The sequence below is a fragment of the Phaseolus vulgaris genome, chromosome 5, assembly GCF_000499845.2.
Source record: "Phaseolus vulgaris cultivar G19833 chromosome 5, P. vulgaris v2.0, whole genome shotgun sequence".
Lineage (NCBI taxonomy): Eukaryota > Viridiplantae > Streptophyta > Magnoliopsida > Fabales > Fabaceae > Phaseolus > Phaseolus vulgaris.
In genome coordinates, this window is record NC_023755.2 from 13,700,150 (window position 1) to 13,721,297 (window position 21,148).

Consider the following 21,148-nt stretch of genomic DNA (forward strand, 5'->3'; position numbering starts at 1 on the left):
ATTTCTCTTTGATTCCCTTTTTATCTCCCTCTGTGTCTGTGCCTAACAGAATTCTGCTACGTTGTTCTCTGCGTGTGTCAGAATTCTGTTATGCTTTTGTACGAAAACGTACCACAGTTAGGGTCGTGTGTGTCTGGGTTTTCTGTCTGTACCTTTCACGACACGGAGTGCACCTTTATCTGGGCCGTGCCCCTCTCAGACAGTGACACGTGGAGGCATGCAACTCACATCTAACCGTGCACGTGCCACCACCTGAAGGGCTCTAGCGCATCTCTTTGTGCGCCTAAGTTATTCCCTTGCGGAGTAACTTAGCGCGTTTCTTCCATCTGGGTGAAATCGCACATTCCCAGGAGAACGCCAGGTGTGGCTGGACTAGGCACACTCACCAAGCATTGCTCTCTGCATACACGATTTCCCCTTCACGATGCCATGCACGTAATGGGTTGAGAGAGTAACCAATCACTGACCGGTTTACTGACTCCCTCAGGCCACTCTCGTGCACGACTATACCGACGAGGAGCTCTTCTTTCTCTGAGGTATGATCATGCAAGGTCCATGCGTAACGCTCTCGCTGGGAATCTCAGTCCCAGTTTAACTGCGTGTAACACGAAACCCCGATGACCATGCACCCGATGACTGATCGGTGCTCTATTGCTTCTCGCGTTCTCCCCCGGGTGTTTATCTTGGAACTGATCTGTCGGTGGCCACTCGGTTACTGACCACCGATCTCCATACCGAGGAATCTCCTCCATGATTACTCTGCCACCTGATCCACGTGTCCCCCAGCGAGTGGTCCATGTGGTTATCTGCTGCTGACGTCATCAACTACCGATGACCGATCGGATCACAAGCCCCCTAGTCTCGAGCTGTGAACTCGTTCTCAGCGAAGAGACTAAGTGGTCGCGCTCTCGGTCCACGTGGCAAGTAGGTCCGCATCACGTGCCACCTCACGTGTTGCCTTTTAACGTTACAACTTCCTCCCTTAATCTTGCGACACGTGGCCGCATCAACGGCCAGCGTGGAATGTCGCTAGCGCTTACCTTATTCAAATAGGCGCACGTTTTCACTGTTTCATCATCTTCTTCAACACTCTCAGGCTCACTTCGAATTCCCTCTCTGCGCGCCCATCTTCCTTCAAGCTTTCTACTTCCAAACCTTTCGCGATCACTCAAAGGTATGGTTTTTCTTCTTCCTTGGTCTATTTAGGCTCTTTTCACCGATTGCATTCGTCCCTTTCATTATCATGCATTCATCTTCTCTATTTTTCCTCTTCTCGACCCGCGCTAGGGTTTTCGCGCCCCTCACTCTGCTTTTTGCTTCTCCCTTTTCCTCTTTTTCGCCTGGACATTTCTTTCTTCTTCCCTTCCTCTGTTTTTCACCGAACCATTCATCATTTCCTCTTCTTCCGTTCCTCTGACCCTTCATTTTTCTCCATTGCAGTTACCTCGCAATGGCTCGCTTGAAACAAACCGCTCGAATCGTCGCCTCGTCCTCTGGTGCACAGCCTTCAGCAAGTGCACCGGTGCCGCCACCACCTGATGCAACCTCCGACCATGACAACACCAGGGTCTACAACTGGGCTCCCCTGGCGTTGCTGGCCGAAACCTCCGCCCTACTACCGCAGGGTCACCTCAAATCCCTTCTGAGCAACGACCCAGATGAGCCTTCTTGCGCCATCGACAGGGAAAACGATTTTAACATCCGTATATGCATTCCTCCTCGAGGGATGCCCATCTGTGCGGATGATAGGGCCACCAATGGGGTGCCCTTCACCTTCGTCTACTCCGCCATCTTCAAGAGGTTGAAGCTACGCCTGCCTTCACCTTCTTTGAGAAGGAGCTGATGATGGAGCTAAATGTCGCCCCCTGCCAACTCCATCCGAATGCCTGGGCTTTCATACGGGCATTCGAGATCCTTTGCAACTACTTCGGGCATAACGCCTCCGTAGATGTATTCCTATACTTTTTCGAGGCGAAGAACCCCGGGGATAGGTCCTGGGTCAGCCTGAACGGGGTTGCTGGACGGGTGCTCTTGGGCCTGTATCAGCAATCCTTCAAGGATTGGAAAGGCAGGTTCTATATGATATCTGCTACCCCGCAAAGTCCAACATTGTTCGAGGGGTTTCCCCTTTATTGGGTTCCTGGAGTTGAATTCAAGAAACCCCGTGGCCTCGAAGTCATGGCCCCTTACGAGCGCGAACTATGTGGGCTGTTCCTAGGGGCAAAGTACAGCTCAACTGTTCTCATCAAACACGAGTTTGATGTGTTGGCTCTGAAGAAGTACATAGGTAGGCTCTTCTTCTTTCATCTCTTAGGATACTTGCACATACTCATGCATACATTTTGACCCACTTGCATAATTATGCCATCTAACTCTTCTTTTTTTTCTTCGATGTAGACATGACTTCAGGGAAGGAAAGGAGGAAGGCATTGCTGGAGCTTGCCCGAATCCAGGGCGCCAAGATGATTGGCTCTTCTTCTTCCACCACCGAACCCATCGCAGCTCCTCCTCTCTCGGTCGCGCCAACTGAAGGCCCCGAGCCAGTGAGGAAAAGAAGAAGGCTAGCGAAGGCCTTTCCTTCATCTGCCGCAGCTGCTGCTACCCCTACCCCCTCAACCGAAGAGGAGAGTTCTGGCTCTCTTCTTGTACACCGCAAGAGGAAACTTCCAGAGGTTGGGGGGCTTCATCCCTTCAGCCTGGGGAGATTGAAGTGGTGGAGATAGAGGAAGGTTCAGCCTCGCCTCTTTCTGCTCAACCTGCCCCAGCGCCAACATCCTTCCCCTCTCCCCAACAACTACCATCTACAGCTCCTCGACCACCATTTCCAGCTCCACTTCCATCTCCTCCCCCAGCAGGCCAAGCTCTTGGTCAATCCACTCCACCTGCTGGGGTCGATTCTGCTCACTCGGGGGATCCCCCGGGACTTCTCGCATCGCCACCACCACCACCAACCTCCACTGCTACTGCTGAAGGTGGTGGGGGCAGCTCGCGACCAAGCGGCTCTGGAGCTAGCAATGAGAATTTCAACCCAGTCATTGCTTTGGTCCGACAGCTCATTCGCAACCGGGAGCTTATCGAATGGAACGGAGAGGAGGTGGACAGGCACTTGGCTAAGCAGATAGTGCTTTCCCTGGTGTTTTCCACCCAGCACCGCAAGCAACTAATCCTGGAGAAGAGGATCAAGGAGCTTGAGCATGACAAGGAGTCACTGCAAAGTGACTTTGAGGCTGCCCAAGGGTCCGTAGATCTGATGAGGGGTATGGTGGAAAAAGCCAGGGGAGAGTACCTAGCGCAGGTCCAAGAGACCATCAAGACTGAGATCTTGATGGGGCAAGCCGTCAACTCTCTGGACTGCGAGGTGGTGCAACTGCGGAGCAAGGTGATCCACCTGGAGGCCGAGACCTCCTCCCTACGCCAACTGAACTCACAACTAGTGGGGGAGCTCGAGTCTACCAGGGAAACGGCCGCTACTGGGGAGAAGAAGCTTGAGGAGGTGGTGAGCAAGCTGTCTGAGGCAAAGGGCCAATTGGAAGAAGCTGCCTCTTCCATTGCTGCTCTTACCACCGAGAAAAATGCTGCGGAGGCCTCAAAGCAAAAATTAGAAGCTGAGAACGCCGACCTTATGAGTGTGGGTGTTGAAGCCCTTGCTGACGGATTTGAGCTGGCGCTCGAGCAGATCCAATGCGTTCTCCCGGATTTGGACCTCTCACAGTTCAACATTTATCATGAAGTGGTGGATGGAAAGCTCATTCCTCCTCCTTGAGCTCTTTTTCTTTTTTGGAATTTTATACTTCTGCACAACTTTTTGTACTTGGAATTTGTATAAAACTTGGTGTGAATACATACTCGTTTCAGCTATAAGCTTCTTCTCTTGTACTTTCTTGAGCTTCATCTTTCTTTATGCACACGTCTAACTGTTAGCTAGCTTAGGTTTAGCGCGATCTTGTACTCTTTGATCTTGGCCTCTACTTGATCACGACTAGCTACTCCCTTAGCTTTGTATTTAACAGTTCTTATGCATAGCTTTGTACTGGATGACTGACTAGGCGTAGTCTTTCTGCCTCAGCTTGTTGTGTAAGAATTTGTTTGGAAAAGTTTCCTCCGACAAGGCAAGACTGATCAGTCATCGTTCTTCAAGCAGCGTACCCACCAACAACTCATCAGTCAACGTTCTTCGGGCAGCGTACCCACCGACAACTCATCAGTCATCGTTCTTCGTACTTCACTTTGCTTCTCTGTCGCACTAGCGCTAAGTGCATAGAGGACATCGATCGTCAGAGGTGATACCTTGTTTGGCTAAACTTGCTCAACTGCGTGAACTCAGCAATACTTGAACTTGACCCTCCATGTACCGCTTTTAACTCGAGCAAATTGTTTACCCTTATAACAAACTTGGCAAACTGTTAACTCAAAGTAAACTTGAGCAACTATCAACTCTTCGGCGATGACGTTCAATAAAACTTGTGAACTTAAGGCAACAAATCTTAACATAAAATCACTTACTAGGCAGCAGGTTCTGACTCAAACTAGTATTAAAATACAGTTTACCTGATCTGCCAAGTGAAATCCCCCCTACTTCTGTCATCGCCCGGAACTCTTCTGATCTGGTACTCGCCGCACAACCCCTTCACTGTCTCAACTTTCACGCCATAAGGTTCTGGCGATGTTACCTTTCTTCTTTTCATGACCTGATCATTGTTCCCTCATCTGGGGGTAGAGGCGCCTTTCGGATCCTTCTCTACCTCCCTGAGTTTCAGAACAATGATCTGGTCTTACTGGGTCAATATTGATGTTTCACTTAAAGGGGGAAAGGCATTTTCCTTCCCTTCCCACCACTTAAGGTCACAAACACCCCTGACTTTTCAGCTCATCTTGCCTAAACTCACTCGGTGAGAAGGACTTTATCTTGCCTGAACTCACTCTAAGGTGAGAAGGACTTTATCTGGTGCCTCAACTTGCCCAGGGTGTACATCTCCACCCCCCTGGATGCACTGAGGACTTTTAATCTTGCCTCTATCTGCTGGTGCAGAGAGGTCCTTTAATCTGTTCTCGCCTGCACTCGCACAAAGTCGAGGAGGACTTTATCTCTTTCTCGCCTCAAGACGCGCGAGGGCGTTGAGGTCTTTAATCATTGTTGGTGCCTCCGATCGCCAAAAGACGACGAGGTCTTTAAAACTTTTAACTAATGTCGTCGATCGCCGAAAACGATGGGGACTTTAAAACTTTTAACTGATGCCGCCGATCGCCGAAAAACGATGGGGACTTTAAAACTTTAACTGAGAGCATGCAATACGATTTTACTGTTGCCCTAGATCACACACGAGTAATAAGGCCTTTTTTCTAAAACTCTCGAAGCCATAAGCATGCAAACATAGAAGCTTTAAACTTTGAAAAACTCTTCTTTATTGGGTGGCCTCATTAAAAACCCTCCTTAGGGAAAAAAGAGTGCCCCCTTGAAATTGTTTTAACAGAAACTATTCAAATCTCTTCATATTCGTCTTTACTTACAAGGCTTTAACTGTAACACGACTTGAGATGTGTGGCGTTCCAAGTGCGAGGAATCGCCCCTCCTTCTAACGTCTCCAAGCGGTAGGCGCCACTCCCGAGCGCCTCGGTTATTCTGAACGGTCCCGTCCACTTGGGCGATAACTTGTTCTGCATCTCATACTGATGGGCCTTCCTCATCACCAGATCGCCGCTTCTAAACTGCCTTGACATTACCTTAGAGTTGTACCTTCGCTCAACTCTTCTCTTTACTGCTTCGGCTTTCACTCTCGCCTCCTCCCTGACCTCATCCAGCAAATCCAGATTCATTCTTCTTTCTTCGTTCGAGTCTTCCGCCACGAAGTTCTGGAATCTCGGTGAGCTTTCTTGGATTTCGACTGGAATCATCGCATCACATCCATAAACCAAACTAAAGGGGGTCTCGTGGGTTCCTGACTGCTCAGTGGTATGGTATGCCCAAACTATGCGGGGTACCTCTTCAGCCCACGATCCCTTAGCTTTCTCTAATCTTCTCTTTAAACCTCTCAGCAACACCCGATTGGCAGACTCCACTTGGCCATTCGTCTGTGGGTGCTCGACGGATGCAAACACCTGTTGTATCCCCACCTCTTCGCACAGCTTTTTCAAGAGGTGACTTCCAAACTGAGTCCCATTGTCTGACACCAGGCGTTTAGGCACACCGAACCGGCACACTATGTTCTTCCATACAAAGCTCTCGATCCTGTGTGCGGTGATCTGGGCCACTGGCTCCGCTTCGATCCACTTGGTGAAGTATTCAATCGCCACTACCAAGTACTTCATCTGCCTGATCGCCAATGGGAAGGGTCCCAGAATGTCAATTCCCCAAGTATGGAACGGCCAGGGGCTGTAAATCGACTTCAGCTCTTCTGGGGGTGCCTTGTGCCAATCGGCGTGCTGCTGGCATTGCTTGCAACGCTGGGCGTATCTCTTGCAATCTTCTCTCATCGTGGGCCAGTAATAGCCTGCACGGATAGTCCTTGTCGCCAGCGATCGACCTCCAATGTGGCTCCCGCAAATTCCCTCATGGAGCTCAGCCATAATCCTCGTGCACTTCTCTCCGTGTATACATACAAGGAGGGGGTGTGTGAATCCAAACCTGTACAGCTCGCCGTCAATAAGGGTAAACTTGCTGGAGCTCTTCTTTATTTTTCTGGTCTCAGTTGAATCAACTGGAAGCACACCATCCGCTAAGTAACGTTGGTAAGGCGTTATCCACGTCTCTAGCTCGTGGACAGCGCAAATCTGCATCGATCTTGCCCCTTCCGCTGGGCGCGCTCTGACCCTCGGCGCCCTCAGAGTTTCCTGCGTTAGGGATCTATGACTTCTCGCCGGTCTTCCCATTGATCTACAAACATGGAGAACTTGGTGGTCTGCCACGAATGCTCGAGGCGCTTTCAAAGTTTCTTGAATGACAGTCCTCTGCCTACCCCCTTGCCCGAACTGGCGAGCTTGGCTAGCAAGTCAGCTCGGGCATTCTGTTCTCTTGGCACGTGCACCACTTCAAATGAAGCGAAAGATCTTCTTAGCTCTTGCACGTACTCCAAGTAGGCTGCCATCTGTGGGTCCTTGGCTTGGAACTTGCCAGTTACTTGTCCTGTGACCAACAGTGAGTCGCTCTTGGCCATCAGCACTCTCGCCCCCATTTCCTTAGCCAGCAGGATTCCAGCGATCAAAGCCTCATACTTTGCTTGGTTGTTGCTTGCTTTGAAAGTGAACCTCAATGACTGCTCTATCAACACTCCGTTGGGCCCTTCCAAAATGACCCCAGCCCCGCTGCCCAGCTGGTTGGACGACCCATCAACAGAGAGTACCCAGTGAAAGTCACCCTCGGCGTTCTGTGCCACTTCGGAGGACAACTCGACCACGAAATCGGCGAAGACTTGCCCTTTGATCGATCCCCGGGGTTCATACTTGATGTCGAACTCCGAAAGCTCGACCGCCCACTTCACCATCCTTCCAGCCACATCGGGCTTCTTCAAAACCTTCTGGATTGGCAGATCAGTCATCACCAGTACCGTGAAGCTTTGGAAGTAATGACGCAATCTCCTCGCCGAGAATACAACCGCTAATGCTGCCTTTTCTAGGGCCTGGTACCTTACATCTGGGCCTTGCAGCACCTTGCTAACGAAATATATAGGCCTTTGGGTCTGGTCCTGATCCTGCACTAGCACTGCGCTGATCGCCCTTTCAGTTATGGCAAAGTACAGCCTGAGGGGTGTTATGCCTTGGGGCTCACAGAACTGGAGGGCTCGCCAAATATTCCTTGAGCTTTACGAAGGTCTCCTCACACTCCTTTGTTCAAACAAATATGTTGTTCCTCTTCAAACATTGGAAGTATGGGTGGCCCTTCTCTCCGCTTGCCGATACGAATCGAGACAGGGCGGCCATCCGCCCCGTGAGTTGTTGCACCTCCTTCACATTGGCGGGGCTCCTCATTGCCAAAATGGCGGCGCACTTCTCGGGGTTAGCCTCAATTCCCCTCTCTGACAGAAGAAACCCCAGAAATTTCCATGCTTCTACACCAAAAACGCACTTTTCAGGATTCAGTTTGAGCTTGTACCTGGCTATTGTGATGAACAACTCTTCCAAGTCTGTGATGTGCTTGTCTTTCTCCAGGGACGTCACGACCATGTCGTCGACGTATGCCTGCACATTCCTTCCGAGCATGGGCGCGAGCACCTTGTCCATCCGCCTTTGGTATGTGGCCCCTGCATTCTTCAACCCGAAGGGCATTACCCTGTAGCAATAGCATGACCTTTCCGTCATGAAGGCGGTCTTCTCTTCGTCCATGGGGTGCATTTTGATTTGGTTGTACCCCGAGAAGGCATCCAGAAAACTGAGCAGCTTGCACCCTGATGCACTGTCTACTAGGGCGTCAATGCTTGGCAAAGGGTAAGAGTCCTTCGGGCAGGCCTTGTTCAAGTCTGTAAAGTCAACGCACATCCGCCATTTTCCGCTGCTCTTCTTGACCAGGACAACGTTAGCGAGCCATTCTGGATATTGGATTTCCCTGATGTGGCCCGCTGCAAGTAGTTTCCGCGTCTCTTCTTTGATCGTCTGTCTCTTCTCCTCATTGAATTTTCTTCTTCTTTGGCAGATGGGCCTGACTTGGGGGTCCATTGCCAAACGATGGCACAAGAAATCGGGGTCGATCCCCGGCATATCTGAAGCAGCCCACGCAAACGCATCCAAGTGTCTACTTATTACCTCGGCGATCTGGTCTTGCGTCTTGCTATCCAGGGTTCTTCCCAACTTAAACACCTTCCCGCTGATCTCCTTCTCGAGCCATTCCTCCACTGGCTGAGGTTTCCTCTCGCTGGCGATCAGCGCCCTCGCGATACCGGTTTCTCTGGCGGCCTCCGAGCAGTTTCTCTCTGACCTCGCCTCTACATTCCCCATCGGCACATCGCCCTCGGCGACCACCTCTAACGCCGCATCCGAAGCTCGCCGGGGTTCGCGCTTCGGCTCCACGCCAGGGGGAGGCGTTGTGGTTACGTGGCACACAGACCTCTTGTTCTTGAGGCTGTTTTCGTAACACTTCTTCGCCTCCTTCTGGTCGGAGCAAATAGTGATGATCATACCCTCCATAGACGGCAGCTTGACCTTCATGTGCTTTGTCGAAGGCACAGCTCCTGTTCTGTTGAGCGTTGGCCTCCCCAGCAGTATGTTGTATGCTGACGGGGCGTTTACAACAAGGTACCTGACCTTCTCCGTTCGTGAGGCCAAGCCGTCAGTGAAGGTCGTCCTCAGCTCGATATAACCCCTCACCTCCACTTGGTCGCCAGCAAAACCGTACAAGCAGCCCCCATATGGTCTTAGCTGATCAGGGGACAGTTGCAACTTCTCAAAGGTTGGCCAAAACATCACATCTGCTGAGCTTCCTTGGTCGACCAACACCCGGTGGACGGTCCTTTCCGCCGTGACAAGCGAGATCACAATGGGGTCGTTGTCGTGAGGCACCACGTCCCTGCGGTCCCCTTGGTGAACGTGATGTCCACGTCGGGCGAGTGATCCTCAAAGACTTCCACTGACATTATCGACCTCGCGTACCTCTTTCGTTGCGACGCTGTGCACCCCCCGCCAGAGAATCCGCCAGCTGTGGTGTGGATCTCGCCGTGAATAGGCACCTCGTGCTGTTGCCCTCCGCTGCTCTCCGGTTGAGACCCTGATGCTTGGTCCGCTTGCTTCTCTAGCAAGTAATCCTTCAGGAAACCACATTTGACCAGCTCGGCGAGCTGGTGCCCCAGAGCCAAACACGAATTGATAGAGTGGCCAAAACTCTTGTGGAACTCGCACCATGCGTCTGGTTTTGGCCCCAAAATCTTCTCCGCCGTTTTCTCAGGCACTTTGAGCCTGGCAGCTATGTTTGGGATGGCGATCAAATCAGCCAAACCCATCACAAACTCATACCTCGGGGGGCGATTACTCTCCCTGGAGCGCCCTGGTCCATTGCTCTTATTTTTCTTAGGGTCGTAAGGATGACGCGTCCTTTGATCCCTCTTTCCCGCCGCCGCCTCCATTACCCTCTGAGGCTGTACCCTTGCTTGGGTGCGCGGTTTAGCTGGGGCCACATTTCCTCTCTTCTCGGTGACCTCGCTCTCGGCGGCGATGTGAGCCACAACACGTCGCCGGATTTCGGCGAACGTGCCTGATGAGCGACTCATTAAAAGGCCCAGGCAACACGCCCTTTTTGAAGGCGTGCACAAACATCTCTTCGTCCTTTCCTGGCAAACGGACTATCCGAGCTCCGAATCTGTTCAGGAAATCCTTCAAGGACTCCCCTTGGTACTGCCTTATATCAAACAAGTCGTAAGACACCAAAGGTGGCGCCTTGTTCACTATGTACTGCTCAACAAACATCTTGGAAAACTGTTGCAACGTGGTAATGTGGCCAGTGGGTATACTGACGAACCAGTCCAACGCCGTTCCGCTCAAAGTGCTCATGAACACCTTACAATACACCGCGTCTGAGTCCCCTGAGAGCATCATCTGAGTATGAAACGCCGTGAGATGGGCTTCAGGGTCCTCCACCCCAGTGAAAGACGCTTTCACTGCCACAGTGTTAGCCGGGACTACCGAGTCCATGATCTCTTGGGAAAATGGCATACGAAAGCTGCGTGGTGGGGATGGGGGTGCAGATCTGTCCCCTGCCGCACGCTCCTCCCGCTCCTGAAGGGCTTTGCGCAGCTCTTCGTTGATCCTGTTGAGCTCTTCGTTCCTTGCTTGCGAGGCCACCAGCGCCTCGTGCATCCTTTCCTGCTCAGAACGCGATGCAGCCACGTTCTCCTGCAGCGTCCTCATCATGTCCATCACTTGCGTCATGGACACAGTATCTTCGTCGGTTGATGGCGCAACTGAACTGGAGCGCATTGTCCTCATCCTTCCTCAGCAAACTCAGCAGCTCAAAGAACTCCAAACAAACGGTGAAAACTCCAGGAGTCGACTGCGATAGCGAGCAGTCGAACAGAAAACACTCGAAGCACCACCAACACAAACTATGGTTGGGAATCACCTTTTATACGTGCCCCACGGTGGGCGCCAAATGATCCTGCCGACAACTCGAGCGTGGAGGAATTGCCTTGTCGCTTGCTTGACCCGCCTATGGCAACTGTGCTATCTGCAAGAACACTCTTAGAACCTCCTCCTCTGGGAACTCCGAACGCAACCTGCAAACACACAGACAACGCCTCTAGCGGCCGTTTGCACTCCGACGCTCAAGTTAGATCACAGAATCACTAGAAAAATAATGTGTGTAAAACAGTGTGTGTGTATTTCTCTCTGATTCCCTTTTTATCTCCCTCTGTGTCTGTGCCTAACAGAATTCTGCTACGCTGTTCTCTGCGTGTGTCAGAATTCTGTTATGCTTTTGTACGAAAACGTACCACAGTCAGTGTCGTGGGTGTCTGGGTTTTCTGTTTGTACCTTTCACGACACGAAGTGCACCTTTATCTGGGCCGCGCCCCTCTCAGACAGTGACACGTGGAGGCATGCAACTCACATCTAACCGTGCACGTGCCACCACCTGAAGGGCTCTAGCGCATCTCTTTGTGCGCCTAAGTTATTCCCTTGCAGAGTAACTTAGCGCGTTTCTTCCATCTGGGTGAAATCGCACATTCCCAGGAGAACGCCAGGTGTGGCTGGACTAGGCACACTCACCAAGCATTGCTCTCTGCATACATGATTTCCCCTTCACGATGCCATGCACGTAATGGGTTGAGAGAGTAACCAATCACTGACCAGTTTACTGACTCCCTCAGGCCACTCTCGTGCACAGCTATACCGACGAGGAGCTCTTCTTTCTCTGAGGTATGATCATGCGAGGTCCATGCGTAACGCTCTCGCTGGGAATCTCAGTCCCAGTTTAACTGCGTGTAACACGAAACCCCGATGACCATGCACCCGATGACTGATCGGTGCTCTATTGCTTCTCGCGTTCTCCCCCGGGTGTTTATCTTGGAACTGATCTGTCGGTGGCCACTCGGTTACTGACCACCGATCTCCATACCGGGGGATCTCCTCCATGATTACTCTGCCACCTAATCCACGTGTCCCCCGTTTATCTTGGAACTGATCTGTCGGTGGCCACTCGGTTACTGATCACCAATCTCCATACCGGGGAATCTCCTCCATGATTACTCTGCCACCTGATCCACGTGTCCCCCAGCGAGTGGTCCATGTGGTTATCTGCTGCTGACGTCATCGACTACCGATGACCGATCGGATCACTTTCAATTCTCACGAAAGATCTACAACCCTTCGAACATTCGAGCTAGGGGACTAGTGCACCATCTGATACCTTGGATAGCCGGAACCTATGCCTCTTGACCAAAGAAACCTGGTTCCTCAACCTATCAATCAAGCAAGACAGAGGAATGTCAACAGACTCATCATCTCAGCCTTATATAGTATTAAACATTCATTGGTCAAAATATAAGGACAATGTCTTAATTAAGAATCAAACCCTTAAGTAAGCCATTATCATAGGATTAATGTGGAGATTGGGTCTAAACAAGCTTCTCCAATAACATGCTCATTAATGAGACATTAATACGTAGAGATTAATAGTAACATAGGAATATGTAGAGATTAGATTCAATAATATTTATGACTCATTAATACGTCTTACTTACTTGATTGTCAGAGTGTCTTTATAAATATCCTACCTTTTCTTTATTTGACCAAAATCCAATAAAACAAAATCAAGATTAACATATAAAAATAACAAATAACAAAGAAATCCACCAAAATTAGTGTTATACTGGGAATTACATAAAACCTGTATGAAGATTTTTAGTATTTTTTTTATATGTATCTAGGAAACATGATGTATTATTAAGGAAATTAAAGTTTAAAAGAAAAAAACTATATCAAATGGAAAATGTAGGTAGAATATTTTAGATCTTTTAAGGACAATTAATAGTTTCAGCAATGGTCATGTGATTATATGACAAAATATTAACACAACTATAATAAAGTTTGTCATTATTTATTTAGGTTTATTAATATTATTTTTTATACATTTCCATTCCTGATTTCTTGAAAAGTCAGTGTTAATGAGAAAGGGTGATTGTGATCCGTACGTAATAATACTAAATTAAAATACTATGAATGAATTAAAAAAAATACAATAACTATGAGTTTAATATATACAATGTTAAGTGAGTCTAATAAGCAACCAAAATTTTAAGATTATAATGTTAGATTCTTGAAAATATGTTCGTGAACTCATTTTTTTACATAAATCTCAATAGGTAATTCAAAGGTAATTTGGGTCTTTTAGTTTTTAAGTAAAATAAATATAATATAGCAAATCTTATGTATTAAATAAATTAAAAAAAAACTTCAAAATCATGTCTTGAAATTGAAATCAAACATAAAAATTAAAATTTAGAATAAAATGAAGAGACATTCATAAAATAAAAAGTTAAATGTATGGTTTTTAATAAATTGTAATTAAGAATGCATTAAAAAGAGAGTGATAAAAAGTGTTTTTAGAATTTATTAACCAAACAAACAAGGTGTGAAGAAGTTAGTTAGTTAGAGGTGTGTGTATGGTTTCAAAGAAGAGTGCAGCGAAACGATGGTGTTCTCTTCCAACCCTTTAGCTCTTAGCGTTCCGGAACCCGCCTTCGAGTCGTGGCTCCGCGACACCGGCTACCTCGAAATCCTCGACCACCGCACCTCCGCCTCCTCCGCCGCCTCTCCCGCCCCCTCCTCTGCCGCCGGCAGCCTCTTCTCCCGCCTCCTCGCCTTCTTCTCCCTCTTCACTCTCAACCCCTTCGCCAAGCTCACCGCCGATGACTTTGCCGCCGACACTCCCTCCTGGTCCCGCTCCTTCTTCGCTTTCTCCAACTCCTACTCCTTCCCTTCCTCCTCCTCCCAGGTGCGCCTCAGGGTTCAGGAAAACATCAAGCGCTACGCCCGCAACTACGCCTATCTCTTCATCCTTTTCTTCGCCTGCACTCTGTACGCTCTCGCTCACGCTCTCAACCTATTTGTTAATATCAAGATTTTTGGTTTAATTGGAGAATCCGTGGTCTGTTTAGTGAAATTAGGTTCTTGAAATTGCATATTTGAAATGGGATTATATGATTTGTTTGGTGAAACTAGGCTCTTCAATTTTTGAATGCTCTTGATTAGATAAACTTTTCTGTAGGGAAAAACATAAAGGAAATTAAAATTAACTTATAGGCCACATGTACAGGAAAAAAACTGGGAATGTAAGCTAATTTTAATTTTATAAGAATTTTCTGTCTTGATTTTTCCAAAAAGTTGATTTTAACTCAGAGGTTAATGACTATACATTGTCACTATAAACACAGTCAACCAATTGGAAATGACCTTTGGTATGATTTTTAGTTAGTTATTATAAAAATCGGAAACTTTCTGTATATGGTCTTTTTTAGTTAGATTAGATGACTGTATAAAATTGCCTTTCATATTTCGACCTGAAGGATTAGCTCTACAATGCATAATCTGTTTTTTTTTTCCTTTAATTTATGTATTGAGTAATTTTAGTGTATTGTAACCGGTCTTCATTTTATAGAAAATATATCATCTAACTTTTAATAAAAGCTGAGGTGTATAGGTTGATTTTTGCTTGCTAGAGAAGCTGAATCATTTTACCTCCTTATTTTTTCTTCTATAAACACTTCTGAAGAAGTTTATCTAAACAGAACTTTGGTGTTATTCTTGCTTAATGAATGAATTGGAGAATTTAATGTGGCTATTGTTATGCCTTGCTATTTGGTCCAATGGAACTCTGTGTTTTGGTTGTTCCGGCTGCAGGTATAAGATGCCAGTTGCTCTTGTTGGGTTGATATTGTGTTTGGCGTTGTGGGATTTCTTCAAGTTTTGTAGCCACAGATGGGGATTGGAGCAGTATCCCTTAACTCGCCAGTGTTTGATTCGTCTTGCCCAATGTGGTGAGCAATCATTTCCTACAGGAGAGATTTTGTTTTTTCTTGTGTTTTAGTAATTATCAACTGGTTTTTAATTAGGACAATGCTTAGATGCACTTTCTGAAATGTTTCCAGTGTTGATTTTCAATCTGATTTGAAGTCTTTAAATATTTCTAAAGTTGTTTCTCAATCATATTTGAAGTTTATCTATATAATCTAGATAATAAAGTTTTTTTTGTGGGTACAAAACTTAAATGTAGTTTCCCGAGGGAGAAGGGAATCAAACAGGCCCTTTTTCTTCTTTGTTTTTATCACTTTGAGTATCAACTGGTTTTTTATTTGAATTGAAGTTTTACCTAACTAACTGCATAATAGAGGTGTACATTAAAGAGGAATATAGGTTATTGAGGTGAAATTCGAGTTTCACTGAAAAACTGCACAAGAAACACCTAAAAACTTGTCGAAGTTTTATCTTTTTTTATTGAATTTACTTGAAAAACAAAATTGTTGTTTTTTCTTATGATTTTTCAATGCATTTTTGGGTATTGATAAAATTCAAATGACATGTGTTGCCTAGACTTTGCTTAAGCTGTTGTTTTACCCAATGCATAATCCATCATCCCCACCAATAAAAATGAAGAAATTTACTCACCTTCCTATACATGAATAGAAAATTTTGAATGTTATGTATTTGGCTGCACAGTAGAAATGTCTTCTACGAAGCTCATGTGGCCGGAACATCTTGTTCTTTACAGCACATTGCTTTAGATGCTGGAAATATATCTCTTAATTTGATATGCACAAGGTTAATTGGAACTCTTGTTTCTCAATCTCAATTTTTGCAGCAACCGCAGTTATTCTGATATTTTCTAATGTTCAAATGGCTCTGTTTTGTGCCATATGCGTCAGTTATGCAGGTTAGTCTTTCTACTTCTGTACTCTTATTCCTAACCTCTTCCCTTCAAATTCCACAACGGATTATTAAGTTATAAAAAAATCTATGCAGGCGTGATACTTCATGCTGCATTTCGGAAGTTGAGCCCTGTAAAGCAACCTTCAGTGGGAAGAAGTAGGTAGTTGGTTAATCAAACAAACTATGATGCACTTACCTTTATCTAGCACGTATTAGTTCAGTGATTCAAGAGCCTTTGGTATAGAAGATTTTGGGGGTTACACTGTAGATTTTAAGGGACAGGACTTTCGTACAGAAAATCAGGCACTGTAAAGAGGTTGGATTATTTTTTGTTTGGCTTAACAGTAATCAATGTTCAGAATAAATGATGAGCTATCAAATATATCAATTGTTGAGATTATTAATTTATTCATAACGCTTGAGTTTATACAACTGGAATTGAGCTTTTGGATGATTCGTAATGGGTTAAGCACACTATTGTTTGCCATTCCACATTTCTAATTCTTTTCTTATTTCCTAACGACAATTGGACAATTGAACAAGGATAGATCCTTTTCAGTTGCTCATTTATCCATGACTGAGCATGTTATATGTATGCGTGTATGAGCCCGTGTTCCAATTTATATTAGGGTCTTAAAAAATTGTTGCTTAAACATAGTATAAATGGGTTTTAAATTAATATATGTTTGAGATATATTATTATTATTATTATTGTTGTTGTTGTTATTATTGAAATGGGTGTTTAATCGAGTCTAACATGTAAACTTCAAATTAGTTTTGTATGATTGAGAAAGAGATTATTATCCTTTTAAAACCAGTGTAACAGGGATATCTGTTTGTTTTTTGGTTTTACTTTTTAATAGTTAAATCCTTTTTATAACCTAAAAGGAATAACATATTTACGAAAAATAGTTTTACCCACTCACTCCAAGTAAATGATCAAAATTTCTCACTCTTGTTTTTTTGCATTTAAACATACGCTTAAGTTTATTTTATTCTCCTTTATTTCTATTTTCATTTTTCTTCCTCTATTTTATTTATAACTCATTTATCATTTTTGATAAGTATAAAGGGCTAACTGAGAAATTTCTAGTGGCAATAAATAACTTGAAGTTCATTTTGTGCATATTTAGATTCATATTGGAATATCTGTTTCCTCCACCAATGTCAGTGTTATAGTGTTTTCTTATGTTTAACATCGCATGTAAACATGTATTCATCTTTGAATAAAAACAATCTCACAAAGCATAACTTTATAAAGGACAGAGGAAAAGATTGAAGATGGCGAAGAAGGCAGCCTATACTCATTTCTTTGTTTGGAGACTGACAGCACACATAAAAAGGACAGGAGTTTACACTATTTGTTTCATCTACTTTATATCCATCCAAATTTCAATAGAGAAAAGAGTTAATTATTTTGCGAAAGATAGAAATATTTTTTTTTAATTTGAATATTTATATTATTAAATACATATATTTTTCTTTCTTTTATATTTTCTCTTAATGAAACAAATTCAATTATTTTTTCTTTCGTTTTCTCTATAACAAAAATCTTCAAAGTTATATTTTTTCACATTTTTAAAATAAAAAATTGACTTATATTACCCCTGGAACTTCAACAATGTCTCATCTGTACCATTTGAAAAATAAGTATGTGATTCTAATGTGATTCGGTTCCAGTCCCCAAAAAAAAGAAGTTAAAAGTGACAAATAATATTCTTGTCGGTTGACTTCAGTTGGACTGGATGGAGAGCTCCGCTTCTGGTCTGTCTCCTCTTGGTGCACTGGAACAACGCTCTGCTGGAACAGAGGGGGCTCTACCTGTTGATCGCACTCTAACGATCAAGTCAGTGAGAGCATACAAAATAAGTATTCAGTTTCAATCTTAAGTATTTAGAAACAACGTATCTTTACCGGGGGTCTCAAACCCCTTTTATAGATTTCCCTTCAACAACTTCTGTTAATGAGAACATAATCTCAACAGAAAGCATATAATCATATCAGAAAAACCACTTGTTAACCTGCACCTCTTATCTTCGGGTGCTAACAACAGGAAAATATTTTGTCTACATGTGCACCATTATTCTTGGGTGCTAACAACATTATTCTCAACAACTTTTATTTACATTTAATTAGCGTATGTGTTATAAACAAACAGAATATTCTTTATATTTTAATTGTCTTTTTCGAGTTGTCTTACCGGCACTGGGATGAGCTCCTGGCCCACCCTTTGGGCTCATGTTGGCCCAAAAATCGAGCTGACCATACCAAAGTGCTTGGATCGAGGTCCCGAGCACTACTATCCAGTACACAAGCCCCCAGGCTCGAGCCGAGCTCGACTAGGCGAAGAGGCTTACCAACGTTTGGTGGCTGACACGAAGTTTTCCCAATGAGTAGGTGATGCGCAGTTGCCGAAGCGTTTCTGATGAGACGTTTCACCATACTGGATCTAGGGCGTACACGTGGCGTAGTATCGATGACCAAAAAGCACTGCCGCTTCATCTCCCTCTTTAAACACTAAAAAACCCATTTCTCTTTTTACTCTTCACGCAACCTTCGTACCTCAGCATTCTTGCGCTCTCAAACCTTTCCTATAACAAAAAGCTTCCTTCACACTTCTTCTTTAGAATTAGCTATCACACCAGGTATTTTCCTTCCATTAATCTGTATTATCGAATACTCATTCACTTTACCGATTTCATTGTAGGAACTAGGATTTTCTTTCGATTCACCTTCTTTTTTCTGAATTGTTATTCCTTTGCTTTCTTTGTTTGAACTGTGATTTCCTTTGGATTCATTTTCTCTACCCTAAAATGCTTGTATCTTTTGGATTCATTTTCTCTGCCTTGAACCGTTTGTATCTTGTTTGTGTTTGTGCTTAAGTGCTAGTTATCTCTGCGATGGATTACAATGTTATGTACCCTTGGGCTAAAAAAGACCTTTTGAAAGAAACCTTTTATTATACAACCCATATGCGTCTTAGATAGTTAAGAGAGAATGGTTGTACCATGAGTAAGAGATATGAGAGTCATGTAAAAACCGTAGAGTGTAGAGAGGGCGAGCTTATCTGTTGTTATGAGTCCTCGGACCCTAAGGGTCCGTTCTGTTTCTTTTATGCTACCTTTTTCAAAAAGGTCCTCTTACATCTCCCATTGTCCATCTTCAAAAAAAGAGCTTTTGACCGAGCTCAATGTCGCCCCTGCCTAGCTACACCTTAATAGTTGGGCATTCATTCGTACTTTTATTATTTTGTGTGCTTAGTTCGGCATCTCATCGTCTGATGAAGTCTTTTTATACTTCTATGAAGCTAAACACACAAGTAGTAAATTGTGGGTGTCCCTTGAACAGTGCCCCTAGAAGAGCCGTGCTTTCCCTCTTCAGTCTTCATATAAGAATTTCAAAGGAAAATTTGTTAAAGTTTGAGCCTCAAGAGGAGATTCAACCCTTTTGGATGGACTTCCCCTATATTGGACCCCTGGGCCCAAATTCTAGAGTGCTCGACGCTTGGAAGATCTATCACCAAAAGATTAAGGGATCTTCCAATTCCTATCGAGCCTGAAGGTCGTCTTCGACACCTCCTACTTAATAACCAAAGAGTACATTCCCGGTGCTCTGAACTTATATTGTTACTCCTCATTTCCACTTTTGGTGAATATAATTCTAGTACTACTTATTAAGCATTTACTTATTTTCTTTGCAGAAAGAATGTTGACTCATATAAGCAAGGTGGAGCTAGCTGAGATGGCTAAAAAAATGAGGGCAACTGCCAATATGCCCAAGGATTCTTTAACTCAGAAAAAGAAGGCTCAAATCACAATTACTCAAGCCCTGGCTAAGCAGGACGAGGAAACCACCTCAGGGCTTGTTTTCAAAATAAAAAGGAAAGAAACTGCACCCCTACTGAGCATTCTCACTCGGATGGTCGAGCCCCCTATCAGGACGTTGTTCCCTCAGAAGGTCAGGCTCCGCACCGAGATGTAATTGTCATCCAAGAAGGCGAAGCAGAGAGCTCTAAGGGGAAGAGCTTGTGGGATTCGACTTCGACGTCCCAATCCATGGTGAACACGTCTTCCCGCCCAACGATGACAAGGACAGGCTCATGGTCCTTGACAAAGACCACATGTTTCGCGACGCCATGAAGCAGATTGGGCAGGCCTTTGCCATGGGTTGCTTGGCTGTTTCTAAAGCACGAAGTTGGAAATCTGCAGAAGATTAAAGGGTTGTGGAGCTTTAGAGGGAGGTAGAACACCTATGGATCGATATCATTTGCTTGAACAACCATGCCCGAGCTGAAGCCACACGCCTAACTGATCTTCCTGAAGAAACCAAGCGACTCCTGGCCGAGAAGGCTCAAGAAGCTTTGAGCTTAGCAGAAGAGAAGGACAAACTCTTGTCCAAAATTGAAGAGTTGGAGAATGACGTATCCCGCCGAGAGAAGGACCTCACTAAGGCCAGGGAATCTTTCAAGCAAGATAATGCCCAATCCTACCTTGTAGGATTCGAGGCAGCCATCGAACAAGCATCAACGCTCCATCCCGATCTGGTCTCAGAACTCGGCCCGGGTAAAACCGTGGTCGATGGCCAACTAAGGTATGATTAACATAAACATTTTATGGTCTGTAATATGCTAAATTCTCTTAACATTTGAATAGTTTGAACACTTTATGATTTTATGTTATCAGTACCTTTGCTTTTTCTAGTAAAAATTGATAGCAAGAGGGGGGGATGAATTGTTTTATCAAAGATTTTCGCAAATACTTGCTTTAGAATGAATCCTTTACAAACAACTTAGATGAGCACTTAAGTAAGGCAATCAAACAATCCAACAAAACAGTTATCAGAACTTCAACCGGTTAAAGTCACGATTTAATCGGTTGCTTATAGCAGCGAAAATATCAAACACTTATTGAGTTTGAGAGAAAGAGAGATTTACACACAAATATTATACTGGTTCACTCAATCCTTGAGCTACATCCAGTTCTTAGTCAAATCACTGAGTTCCACTAGCAATCAATCACAGATTACAAGCATACACCACAAAGAGGTGACTTTGAATCCCACAAAGCCTACTCACCCCCTTTGCACACAAAACACTTCAAGACAGAACACCCTCTGCCTTTACAAGATTTCGACAACAACCAGTATGTAGAAGAACAATTACAAGATACTAAACAGGATAGAAAGCACCTGGATTTATAGAACCAGAGATCCTATGATCAACACTTGTCACCACACAACAAAGCTTGAAAGCACCCTTGCTTTTTAAAACTCTTTCACAAACCAAAAACTCTTTCTCAAATCTGAATGA

The 21,148-nt window shown here is 45.0% G+C and overlaps 1 protein-coding gene across 1 annotated transcript; it reads left to right on the plus strand.

Annotated features, from left to right (window-relative positions):
- The first annotated feature begins 13,519 nt into the window (after positions 1-13,519).
- Positions 13,520-16,248, plus strand: LOC137835198 (PRA1 family protein H). Its single transcript, XM_068643586.1, has 4 exons — positions 13,520-13,992; positions 14,815-14,951; positions 15,773-15,844; positions 15,934-16,248. The coding sequence occupies exons 1-4, from the start codon at positions 13,607-13,609 to the stop codon at positions 16,002-16,004; spliced, it is 666 nt and encodes a 221-aa protein (XP_068499687.1). The 5' UTR covers positions 13,520-13,606; the 3' UTR covers positions 16,005-16,248.
- The last annotated feature ends 4,900 nt before the right edge of the window (positions 16,249-21,148 follow it).